This window comes from Amblyomma mixtum, chromosome 1 (genome assembly GCF_055824585.1).
Source record: "Amblyomma mixtum isolate Tamu chromosome 1, ASM5582458v1, whole genome shotgun sequence".
NCBI classification, from domain to species: domain Eukaryota; kingdom Metazoa; phylum Arthropoda; class Arachnida; order Ixodida; family Ixodidae; genus Amblyomma; species Amblyomma mixtum.
Window position 1 is genome coordinate 78,187,441 of NC_143012.1, and position 13,108 is coordinate 78,200,548.

The 13,108-nt window shown below is 43.7% G+C and overlaps 1 protein-coding gene across 4 annotated transcripts in view; it reads right to left on the minus strand.

Annotated features, from left to right (window-relative positions):
• NfI (Nuclear factor I) overlaps window positions 1–13,108 on the minus strand; it is a 67,651-nt gene that overhangs the window by 40,311 nt on the left and 14,232 nt on the right. For all 4 annotated transcript variants that reach the window (XM_089552792.1, XM_089552796.1, XM_089552775.1 and 1 more), the window contains 2 exons: window positions 11,647–11,830; window positions 3,815–3,871 (listed from right to left, as the gene is read on the minus strand). In XM_089552792.1, the coding sequence (XP_089408918.1) occupies window positions 3,815–3,871; window positions 11,647–11,830 (241 nt within the window). The remainder of the gene's footprint in view (window positions 1–3,814; window positions 3,872–11,646; window positions 11,831–13,108) is intronic.

Below are 13,108 nucleotides of genomic sequence, written 5' to 3' on the forward strand. Positions count from 1 at the left end.
TTTTTTTTTTGCCATGCGTTTTGCCTCACGACCTCACGAACCCCAGAAGTTGGCTTCTCCTCGCAATTCTTGAGCCTAGTGGCGAAGCTATCTCAAAAAACGCTGTTTTATTGTCTTTCGCTGTTTGGCCTCGCGACCCTAGACAGCGCGCTTGCTGTGATGCCGTCATTACGCGGGAAATACGTTGCCACAGCCAGACACTCTTTACTACAGCTGTGTCTTTTGAGAAAAAAAATCTTTACCATAATTTGAAAAAAAAAAAAAAAAGTGTACAGTTGTCTATGGAAGGCGGATTGGGCCCCAGTCTCACTTTACTATATCTGAATTTACTAAAGCGAGGTTCAACTGTAACATCCACAGAGTGAAACTAGATCATTATTCACCCAAATGTAGACAGCCTACCTGTACAACCTTTATATTTCTTACCAGTGCCCCAACTGCATTAATTCCTACTTTCTGACTTCTATTTAGGCAATGAACTGTTAGCTTGAGGGCAAGCTGGCAGAGCACAGAAAGTTCACATTACCCTATTTCACCTACACATATGATCAGCATCAGCCCAGCTAATGAATAAGAGTTTAATGAGTTGGATTGAAAGCGAATCACGAGAACAAATGTTCTAAAGCACATGCTTGTCACGTCAATCCTGCGAAACACACTTAATAGTCTTTTATTATGATGACTAACCTCTGAGTGATAATTTTGTGCCCTTGAATATGTACATAAACAAATGATGGTTTCTTTTTAATTTTCACGTTCTCATGACAATTAGGAGTGCATATAGGAGGCTCAAGCTAAAAAATTAAAGAGCGATGAAGCACGTGGATGATTTACCAAAATAGCTTACTTTATGAGAAGTAAAAGTAAATTTAAAATTTTTATCAAGCATATTTTAGATGCAATATAGGGTTGTGAAAAAATTTACAACACAAGAAAACATTTACACTAAACTTTCATCTAAACTTTCACTTCAACTGTCCGAAGTGACCAGGTTGTGCCTATACTCCGTTTCATACATAGCTGTCAACGCTGCCAAAGGTACGAAAGTAGTCCGCTGCAAAAAAGAAGCAAAATGTATCCGTCCGCCTCGCGTCGTGGCTGAGTGGTACGAAGCGCGCGCCTGTGTGTTCATTTTACAAAGGACCTAGGTTCGACTCCCGGCAGGGTTTTTTTTTATTATTGTTTTTTATTTTTCTTTAAAGATTCATTAGGTAGAAACTTGAAACTGTCAAACTCTAATACCTACTTTGAAAAACACAGCGCTGTTTACTTGTCTCGAAGGGAAAAGGCAGTGTAGTGCACGGCACACATACTATGTAACTTGAGTCAGATGGCGTTGACTGCAAAGCTGTCATATTTAACACTGCGATAGCTAGATATAGTCACCTTGCTAGGTCGTTTTTGCGGTGATCTTATTCCAGTAGCGAGACCTTCCTTCTTGAACCTCGTAACTGTCCGAGGGCTCACCCCGGTCATCTCGCCCATAGTTTCGAGAACTTGACGCACATTCTTCTCCGGGAAGCGCTTCCTTACGCTAGAGTAAACGTTGACAATAACCTGCTTGGAGTCTTTCGAAATTTTCGGAGACTTCAGCTTGGAGAACAGGCGAGCAGGAGATGTTTTTGAAGCCGCAGTGGGCGAAGAAAACAAGCGAGTAGGCGATAGCGGTGCCATTTTCGCATACTCGGAAACCGAAAGACGAAAGCAGACGACATCGCCGGCCGGCCTAGCTGCGAAAACCTGATACAGGAGGAGCCGAAAAAAACCCAGAAAACTAAGGCACTCTGTTTTGAAGAACATTAAAGAAAAAGCAATCTTTTTGCAAAATAAAACACCATTATCATTATACTGCAATATCAACCAACATTTACTTTAATTTTGAGTTCATTACTCTTTCCACTTTCGACGCACTACATTACGATGCGGACGAGGAGCGCGAACAGGCGCCGCAGCCTTGGGTGCGTTGACAGCTATGTATGAAACGGAGTATAGGACCACTCAGAGGTATATGAGGCAGGTTAGAGGCAGTGCACACAGATAGGTGTGATGGGAGCAAGTCATCATCTATTTGACTTTATACACAGCATACACAAATACACCACATTACACTTTCTGCAGCTGAGAAAATCATTAAGACGATGGTAATTTCAACACACCCGGACGTTTGAGCCACCTTGAAATATGGTACTACTAATACAGAATCAAAATAAAGCAATTCATCTTATTTCTTCAAAAGTCATGCCTGCTCAAAGCTATTCTAACCAGCACAAGGGACCTGCAACACAGCAAAAAACCATTACAACTGAAGTCGCACGCTCGGACTAAAAAAGGTGCCTAAACACATAGTGCCATGTCAGCAATATGATCTGAATCCATACAGTTTATTCCTGCGTTTCCTTTATATATATCTTAGAGATTCACAAGGCAATGAACTCAACTGACGGTCAACTGTGTGTGTGCGTTAAATTCAGGTTTAAGGCTTCATCCTAGTTTCAAGCTGATACTGATATAGTTTAGTTCCTCCAACCATATTTGATGCTTCCTCTTCTTCCATTAACAAAATTCTGAGGAAAGTGAGCGTAAAGCCAGCCCATTCCAACAAAAACACCATGTCCCGGGAATATCCTAAAAAGCTCCCACTATCCTGGTACCACATCGCACTTGAGAGGGACATGATGTGGATGTCCCAGTAGGCGACATCCAAAACAGGAGACCTCAGGGGCATCATGCTGGCCTCTCTTTAGGCACATAGACCCATAGCTACAGGGCTTGCTTGACTCCAAAATTTGACTTGTGAAGGCAGAGTAAAGAAACAAAATGTTCTCGACCTGTCACTTGCTACCAGGTACTTACACGAACATCATTCAGGCCAGCGTGCAGCTCCTAACATGCAGGCAATGTAGCTAGAACCTCGATTATGCTACAGAGGCAGAAGTAACAGAACACCAGTCTCATGTAAGGCGGATCGCGCAGCACGCAGGCACGTGCAAGACAATTCTGGAACGAGTTTGTGAGCTGAGGCTGAACAATGATAAAGGCTTGGATGCATCTTTCGTGTCATCGCGGCTTTGGACAGATTAATACGAATGGTGCCTGTGCAGCTTGACATTGTTATACCAATCTGACATGCACGCATGTGCGCTCTCATTTACCGTTTTTTCCTTGAAAAGCAACGTCCGCCTACACTATGTGCTTGTTGTGATCAAGGAAAGAGTGTCCTGTGCATCTTTCATTTTCACCTGCTTGATATTGCTAGAGTGAAATTTCTCACAGCAAGCGAACGAAGAGATCAGGCATTAGGCTTTTTCCTTCCGAGTGAAGGCAATGGTGTGTTGTGTGTCACTGAATGATAATGAAAACGAACAAAACCATGGGGAATAGGTGCTCTAATGTGTTACCTGCCCACTCTATGGAGGACACAAGAACATCAGCTTTGAGGTAGGTAATACCTATGCGATATAACCACTAGACAATGAGGAAAAACAATGCACAGGCCAAATATACGTGTCCCTGATAGACTCCTGTGAAGTCCCATGCAGACATGGAAGGCCTGAGCCATGCAGCAAGTGGCCAGAATTTTATGAGTGGGGCATCCCTGGTACCAGTTTCGTTCTTCCTAGGAATGTGTGATCCCCCATGGATATCTATGGGATATCCCTGCGATATAACTTTTCTCACTGGAATACAACGTTCAACATGGCAGCAGCTATTAATTAAATTTAGAAATATCAGTCAGATTTGTATTCTTAGATTTGGGACAGCAAAAAAAAAAAAAAGAGGATGACCTGGCACACAAAAAGTGAAATGCACTCACCCGCATCGTCTTCTTTTTCGCTGTCACAGACACCATCCCGTAAGCCACTCAAGGCTTCTGCAGAAGAAAAGAAGTAATGGTTTACTGCAATGGTCTACTACTGAGCCAACCTCCCTGACTTCTATTAACATATGTAAGCCAGAAAGGAACCAGGGGCCCCAGTATTGGGGTTCCAGGGTTTATGTACTGTTATAATGTGAATACCAGCCCCCCCAAAAAATATCAAGTCCAGGTTCCAAGTTTACTTTCATAATGTGTTACGTGTTAATTAGACATTTTGAGCTAAGAATTTGAATCAGATCCCTACTGCAGCACAAGGCTTTGTAAGCAAGTGCCCTTTAGAAAAATGTCCGTGGCGGGAAAATTTTTAAATTCACTTTTCCCAGCAATAAATTCATTTTTCCCATCACACAAATGTTCAAACACTCCCACAAAGAGCTGGAGAATCAATTTTTACTAAATGAATAGCTGGATGGAGTTGTAAATAGATGAAGCTCAACACTAGATGTAATGAAAGCAGCGTTCTTTTTTCTCTGAACAAAAAAAATTAAGCAATATCCAGCAACTTGTTCCTTACTATTATCATTCCAAAAGAGACACAGAGGGCGAATTGATATCTGTTTCTACTAATTACTGCCTTCTGAAATAACAAAAGGGCTTCTTATACTGAAAACAGGGCTCTAATAACAAAGAAAAGACCAAATATGGAATACAGATATATCGCCGCCATGCACCATTTTTCCAAACTAACTGTGGTGACGTCAATACTACTTTCTTTAGTTGTCAACTTGGACATGATGATCATAGAATCCCTTTCATTATTGATGTCAGAAGTTTGAATCAAGTGGTTGAAAAAAAAACATTGCATTTCTAATCCCAATTTTCTCAGCACTGCACTCATCTTTTGCTGCCAAACAAACAGCAACAGAGTCTCAACCACACAAATAGCCAATTTTTACTGAGAGCAAAAAATGGCTGGATTTGCCCTCTACCTTCACTAATAGCAAACTTCAAGTGTACTAGTTCTAAACTTCTTAAAAAAAGATGCAAGTCAAGAACTGGTTTTGAAGTAAAACTCCCTGCCTTGTCCAATGTTTACAGCTTAGCCTTTGTGCCCACTTTTTATTCTGCACATTTCAAGTAGTAAACCAATTATCCTCAAAGAATTAGTGGCACAAAGATCACAAGTTGCAAAGGGTACCAGTTACAAAGGGCTGTACGTTTATAATGTATTTATGAACAAAGAACCTTGATTAGGTGAGTACTGCTACAATTAACACCAAGTACCTCTACTCGTAACTAGCCTCAAAACCCTGTTCAGATTTGATCACAAGAAGCCTCAACCAAAAATCACAAATTTTAGCTTAAATAATGCCCACACTCAGAACACTGCGAAAGCTATTGCTTCAAAAAAAATGTCTATGAAATGTGCTTGGCATTGGGGAATCTTGAAGGTGTGTGCCATGCTTTTTTTACTCTTTTTATCACCGAACTTTTCACGCATTTTCTGTTTATATGCACCATGCCATAAAACGGCAATGAAAAGGTTCGATAAATAATGAATCTGACTTTTAATCAGCTTTGAAGTATGTAATGCACAGCCCTTTAACGGGCTGCATTATCAAAGTTATATTAGGTAAGTGTATACTGCTATAATCACTAAATATGTATGCAGTGAAAAGGTATATATGCATGCCTTCAATCTTGCACAACATATGCGTATGCTCCAATCACAGGTTCTCAATTTCAGCCTCCAGGAAACCTAATCTCTCTTGAAAGGTGTTTGAAAATGCCTAATGCAAATTCGCAGCTCCCCCAAAGATGTTCAAACCAAATTAATAATGACTGGCTTTATAGCCAAGTCGTCTGTAATAAGCAATCACAGTCAGGTTAGTCACAAAATTGGGGGAGCAGGTGGGGGTCGAGGAGTGCATATATCCAGGTGCTTGGGAAATCTAAAAAGCACTTAAGAAAATCAAGAGGCCCAAGGAACCAAGCCTGAGAACCCTTGCTTCAAATCAAAGCAATGCCGTTTCTATACCGAACTTACAAGATCACGTAAGCGTCCACAGAAAAGCACAAAAATACTGATGAGCCTGAAGCCAGTGGCTGCCACAGAACACACTCAATACGGCTTCAGTTTTGTAAAAAGAAAAAAAATGGCCTTTCTGAGGGCAGAGTTTGAAAGTTGCAACTGTGAGCTAGATCATAACTGGAGGCATCGGTGCATTGTACCCAGCTCAAAGGTAATTCTTCCACAGCTCTAAATAATATTGACAAAAAACTTGCGCACTGGGATAAGAATGCAGGCTGTGGCTTTTTCAGCCAAGTGCAAACAAACAAAAAAACTGCTCATACACAAACACATATGCAAAGTGTTTTTAACATTTCTTTCTAACTTGATTTTTGGTGGGTATAAATCACCGCTGCCACTTTCGTCATCAGAATTTTGCGCTGAAAAGATTACTTTCTTGCTGCACTGAATACGATGATCCCTGTTAAATTGAATATCCATTATTTCTTGAACAGAAGAAATGCATTTCCTCCCTGCCACAGATATGAGCTGGTACACCAGGAAACAGCTAATTAATATATCAACAAATACAAACAGAAATTTCCCAAAAAAGCATAAATAATGCTCCCATCTACTGGACAGTTGCTCAACATCCATCAAAAAATCCGTCACAGCATGTCATCCTGAACAGCTACAAAAATTGCTCAAGCTACAAAAATTGCTCAAAGTTCCAGGCCATCGATTTGATGGTTAGGTAAAAAGACCCGCTTCTCTTCATGTGGACGCCAATTGGATGGTTTTGGAAGCTAGTGGGTTAACTCTTTCGCTACCGCGCCGTAGGCGATCGTTCCCATAGGATCGATTCAAATCGCCCGCCAAAAAAACGCTGATTTCGGAGCGTTGCGAAAATGCAGCGCCATCTAGTGTGGTCTTCAACGACTACTCTTCTGATTTCAGTGGTTGTTTGGGTGTTTCGACATGAGGGGGCGCCGTGAAAAATGGAACTTTGAACGGGGTGAGCAGCGTCGCAACGCGAAAATGGCGTCCGCTTCGTCGCGTGCTCCTCGAACACGAAAACCCACACCAAGCACTTCGGCCGCTTCTGATGCCGTTTTTCGCGACGAAAGCAGTGGTGAGGAGTCAGACAACGATGTGCAAACGTCGGTTTTCAGTTCCGACGGCGAGACTTCGCTGCAGAGGCCTGGAACATCAGCGCATACTCGCACGTAAGTTTTGTTTTCGTTCACTCTTTGTTTTCTGCGGTGCATGGGGTTTGTAATTGATGACAGTGGTTTATTTTTGTGCTTCAGGGTCTTCACAACATATGGCCAAGACAGTTTGCCGAATGCGCAAGGTCGAGTCGCATTTCAACCAAGGCGACAACCAGGAGTCCATATCGGCGCATCGCTGCGGAGTGGCGCTCGGCGCTTCGCTCGACCTCTAGACTTCTTCTTGATGTTTTTCACGGCGGAGGTGATGAAGACCCTCTGTGAAAGCACTAACAAGTACGCATGGATGAGGATTTTGGACAAGCCAACATACTCTCGGCGTGACGGCTCATGGGAAGAGGTGACTCCACTGGAGATGCTGAAGTTTATCGGAATCATCATATACATGGGAATTGTTGACGTGCCGCGACTACATCTCTATTGGAATACAGGAGCGATCTTTTCTGGCCTTCTTCCATCAAAAATAATGTCCCGAAATCGGTTTTTCGCTTTGCTTGCTTTGTTTCATGTAGCGGACCCGGAGGATTCAGGAGCAGCTGCATCTTTTGGCAAGACATGGAAAGTGTCCTGGCTTTTGAAGCACATCAATGAAAGGTCAGTAAATTTTTTTCAACCAAAACGTGACCTCTCCGTTGATGAGCGAATGGTCAAATCTAAAGGAAGATCCGGAATTCGACAGTATATGAGAGATAAAGTGACGAAGTGGGGTTATAAATTGTGGGTATTGGCTGACTCCGAAACAGGGTACACCCTACAGTTTTCTGTCTACACTGGCAAACGTGAGGTAGCAGGACCGCATGGTCTAGCTTTTGATGTAGTCAGCAAACTATGCGCGGAGTACCTTGACCAGGGCTATCGGGTTTACATGGACAATTTCTACACGTCAACCAAACTCTTCGAACACCTTCTTGAGCGGAAAACTCTTGCATGTGGCACAACCAGAAAAGACCGCCGCTGCTTCCCATCCGAGTTGAAGGACATCACATGGGAGAGGCGAGCCCAGCGAGGAGACGTCCGGTGGCTTCGGGATGGCAACATTCTCTACATGCAATGGAAGGACCGGCGTGCTGTGAACCTTATGAGCACCATACACACAGCTAACCAGCATGTTCCCGCTAAACGAAGGCAGAAACAAGGAGACACGTGGACCGTGACAATCATCAAGAAGCCTCTCCTGATCCATGAATATAATGCCGGAATGTTGGGCGTTGACAAATCTGATCAGATAATTGGCACATACAACGTCTTGAGAAAATGCGTGCGCTGGTGGAAAACTCTGTTTTTCCACTGTGTTGACATCGCTTGCGTGAACAGTTTTATTCTGTACCAAGCACACCGAAGAGATCATCCGGATGTTCCAGAGCTCGCCCAACACGCCAAATTTGATCAGCTGGCTTTCAGAGAGCAGCTCATGCAACAAATCTTCGAGTATGACGAAATAAAAGAAGGCCACGCCCCCTATTCTCCCATACAATCAATCCGTCACCAACCGGAAAAAACGAAAAAACGAAGGAACTGCAAGGTCTGCTATCAGAGCAGAAAACGTGAACAAAAAACGAACGTTGTGTGCAGTACCTGTAAAGTAAACCTCTGCTTTACGTCATCACGTGATTGCTTCGCACAGTGGCACCGCAGTCATGACCCCTAACTTGACCGGCCGTAGAAAAAGCAAAAAATTTTTCTCAGAACTGAAACTCGGAGGAATGAAAGATACAGACATGCGAAACAATTTGTATATTTCAGTTTTCCTGTAATCAAGTTCCGGCCAAGTGCAGCCGGTAATTTGTGTTTTTTGTATATACTTTTTTCGTGTTTTTGCCGTATTTGACTAATAAATACTCAAGTACCTTTGCACATATGACTCTTCTGTTTATTTCATTCAGAAGTGCAACTAATAAGCTACATTTTCGTGTATTGCAATGCGCGCTAGGTTTGTTATTTCTTGTAAAAAAAAAATTTTTGTCAGTGCACTTCAAATCGGCCATTTTTCCGCGGTAGCGAAAGAGTTAAACCCACCAGTCTGGACATACTACACGTTTCTTGGTTTTCCATGGCTCCATGCAGCAAAGTGACTTTCATTCAGTGCATGACGCCGACAAAGAGTCTGAGACAAACCAGGCAGGCGAGCCTGCAATATGAATCTTTAAAGCCGCTTGTCTTAACGGGATACTGATGACCGCTCCATCCAATTTGCGTCCTCAGCAAAAAAAATCAATTGCTTGGTTCTTTGCAGCTACATTAATCCAGAGCACACACTTAAGAAAAGTTTATTTCAAAATAAAACATTTTTTTCCTTGCCACTTGGATCAAAATTGTGAAGTAAAGGCCTAGAAAGACTCTGCGATCATGATTTGGAAGTGAAAGGCAGTGTAACCTGACGTGAGAAATCTGCAGTTAAAATTATAGTATTAACGTCTCTGCGGTTATCCTGCCTTCGCATTACATGCCCTGCCCAAGCCCATTTCTTCCTCTTGATTTCGACTAGGATGTCATTAACCCGCGTTTGTTCCCTCACCCACTCCGCCCACTTCTGATCTCTTAACATTACACCTACCATTTTCCTTTCCATAGCTCGCTGCATTGTTCTTAACTTAAGCTGAACCCTCTTTGGTAGCCTCCACGTTTCTGCCCCATAGGTGAGTACCGGTAAGATGCAGCTGTTGTATACTTTTCTCTTGAGGGATATTGGTAAACTGCCATTCATGATCTGAGAGAACCTGCCATATTCATATTCATATTCTTCTTATTCTTCTAGTTATTTCCCTCTCATGATCCAGATCTGCGGTCACTACCCGCCCTATAAGTAGACGTATTCTCTTACTATTTCCAGCACCTCGCTACCAATTGCGAACTGCTGTTCCCTTGCTAGGCTGTTGAACATTACTTTGGTTTTCTGCATGTTAATTTTTAGCCCCACTGTTCTGCTCTGCCTGTCTAACTCATTGATCATGCTTTGCAGTTCTTGTCCTGAGTGGCTTAGCAAGGCAATGTCATCAGCGAATCGCAAATTACTTGAGGGTAACGGAGTGCATTCCGAGAGAAGGCAAGCGTAGCAGGGGGTGGCAGAAAGTTAGGTGGGCGGAGGAGATTCAGAAGTTTGCGGGGATACGGTGGCCGCAGCTGGCGAAGGTCAGGGTTACTAATTGGAGAGACATGGGAGAGGCCTTTGCCCTGCAGTGGGTGTAGTCAGGCTGATGACGATGATGATGATGATGATGAATATGTCTGCAGTTTGCTTGCGAAAACAGCCACTGGTGGCGATACTTGCTTTTCATCTTTTCTAGCTTATAAAAGCTCCGTTTAAGTGCAAGTACAGCAAAACTTCGATATTTCGAACCCGGTTAATTCGAAATCCTCGATAATTCAAACAATTTTTCTGGTCTCACAATTTCTAATGCAAATCTGACCAGATAGTTCGGAGTGGTGGCTTGCACCAGCCCGATGAATTCGAAGACCTAGGTTGCTATGTGGGAATTCACGATCCCAATTTTGCCACAAACCTGTGAAGGGACGGCCCCACAGAGCTGTGAGGCGGCACCACAGTGCAATGCCGATGCTTGATATGTGAAGCGACTAAGCCCCAGAACTCCCAGCATAAAAACCAGTCTATGCTACAGCTTGCGAAACTGCTGAAACGTGCGCCTGCAATTGTACCGCGACATGACCATTCTTTCTCCACTCTCGCGATTGGTTGACTGCCCACAACAACGGCCTGCACCGTTCGTTTGAGTGATAGGTTATGGTTAGAGGGTTAAGTTCCGGCATAGCTGATTAATCTGCGGAGTTTAAGGTAGTTCTGCACTAGCTGGTGGGTAGCATGTACCTTAAGCTGCTATGCTGGTTAATTCGAAAACCCGCTTAATTCGAATGTTCTTCGCAGTCCCAATGACTCAGATTTAACCCTTTCCGGTCATCTGTCGGGCATCGCCCGACAGTGGAAAACTACCCGTCCGGTCAGTTGTCGGGCATAGCCCGACATGTTTTGCCTACTGTTTCTGTTCGTAAATTCGCGCGCCATCTCGTTAGATTTGTTGTATCCTGTAAATTGGTATTTGGCTTTTCTATCGAGTGATAGCAGCACCATACCGCTGGGAAATATTTTTTGATCACGTGGTTTCGAGGTTATCAATAGGTGCCAAAAACTCATGACCTGAGTTCCATTCCAGTACGTGTATATTATGGGAAACTGACTAATGACTATATAGAAAGCGAAGATGGCTTTAATAATGAAGACAACTATACACCGACACCGAAGATAACAATAAGACTATAAGAATTATACACTGACGACCTCCAGAATTTTTGCAAAAATGAAAACCGAAAACGATATTCTTCCAAAAAATGTTTATAACCAAATTATGTGGTGGCACTGCCTTTCTTTTCGAGGGATAGAAGGTCCAAAACAATGCTGACTGGTGCAGTGGTCAGTGGGGAAACTACATCTGACCGGAAATGGTTAATCTATCGGTATGTGCCAACTTCACCTTCTCCTCAGCATCTTGCTAAAACATAAAAGTGCCTGCATATTGGCCGCCCATGACTGCACGCCAAATGTGAGTCTCTCGCAACGTGCAGACAGGGGCACCCACCGTGGCTGAGGATGAAGTTTGCGAGGTACAGGTCTAGCTCTCGGACGGAGACGTTGATGTGGAACGGGTTGACGCACAGGGCAGGGTGGTGGCAGTCGGGCGCTTTCTCCAACCGCTCGCCGTCCGTGCTCTCCAGGGGCACGGCCTTGAACAGGATCACCATCACCAGGTCCAGTCGCCACACCTGCTCGCAAACGCCAACGGTCAATCTCCCTCCCATCCACTTCGCGAACATTGGCAACAATCGGCGCAAGCCCCTACTCTGCTGTGCGAATTACTCACGACATCAAAACTAAATTCTAGCAAAATAACACAAAGGATGAAAACAAGTAAGAAAACACTCAACACATACACGCATGGCGCACAACGCTGTATGTCGACACCCGTACATTGCACCAGTAGTCTCGAGTATTTTCTAACATGCTTCATCTTTTGCGTCGTTTCGCTAGAATTTCGCTATGAACAACCACCCAGTCCAAATCAAAATTTTAATGGGATCAATATGATTTAGCTCCATTTAATTTTCCTGTTCTCCCAGAATCAACCCTCACGGTTTTAGACAATGAGCTATTTTTCTAGGGTGCGTCTTGAATTTCGCGTAACATTTTCACAATATCTCTCATTCCAAATGAGTGCGGACCAGATGCAGATCATTCGCAGGGACTGCACAGACAATGCTGGATGTGGTTTCACCAGGATTTTTATGCATAAAATGTGCACAGTGAACTTCATCATTATAGCTCGTTTAATTCTAACTTCCAATTATTTGACCTCACGCTCAAAGCTCCCAACAACATAAAGTGTTAAAGGGACACTGAGGAGAGCTCTATTAATATTTTTTTTATAGCAAAATCCGATAGTTCGGCATTTCATTTCTTTGTTGCCACTTGGCCGGCAGCGAAAGATGCCTTTATTTCTAAGAAATTTGGATTCGAAGTTGAAATAGTTTTTCCCGCCGCTCTGATTCAAACTTGGGATTCTGCTATGACGACACAGAACTAAGTGACGTGAAACATGACATTCACATGACGTAACGCAGACTCCGTGATTTCTGGCGGCCAGCAGTGCGGCCCAGCAGCAGCCAAAAAGAAAGCTACCGCCGGCCGCACGTTGAAGGCATCTATCGGCTATTGCGGCCGTCGCTTCGTTTACATTTGCACCGGCGTTTTGCCAGCGTTACAATGGATCCCGTTCTCGAAGTCGTCAACGAAGTTCTCGCAAATAGACGCCTTTAGCATACCGTGTACCTTGTTACCGTTAGCAGAATACCGGGAGCCCCCATACCACTGAGAGCAAGCGCTGATTGGTCCCGGCGCTGCAGGAGCACGCGTAGCTATCGGTACGTGGCGCCATCTGGCGACGTCAAGGAGATTTGCGCATGCATTTGCTGCGCCTCAGTGATTCGTAGCTTCTCGTGTCCTAGTGTTGCTAGAACTATTGGTTCTAGCAACACTGTTTTGTT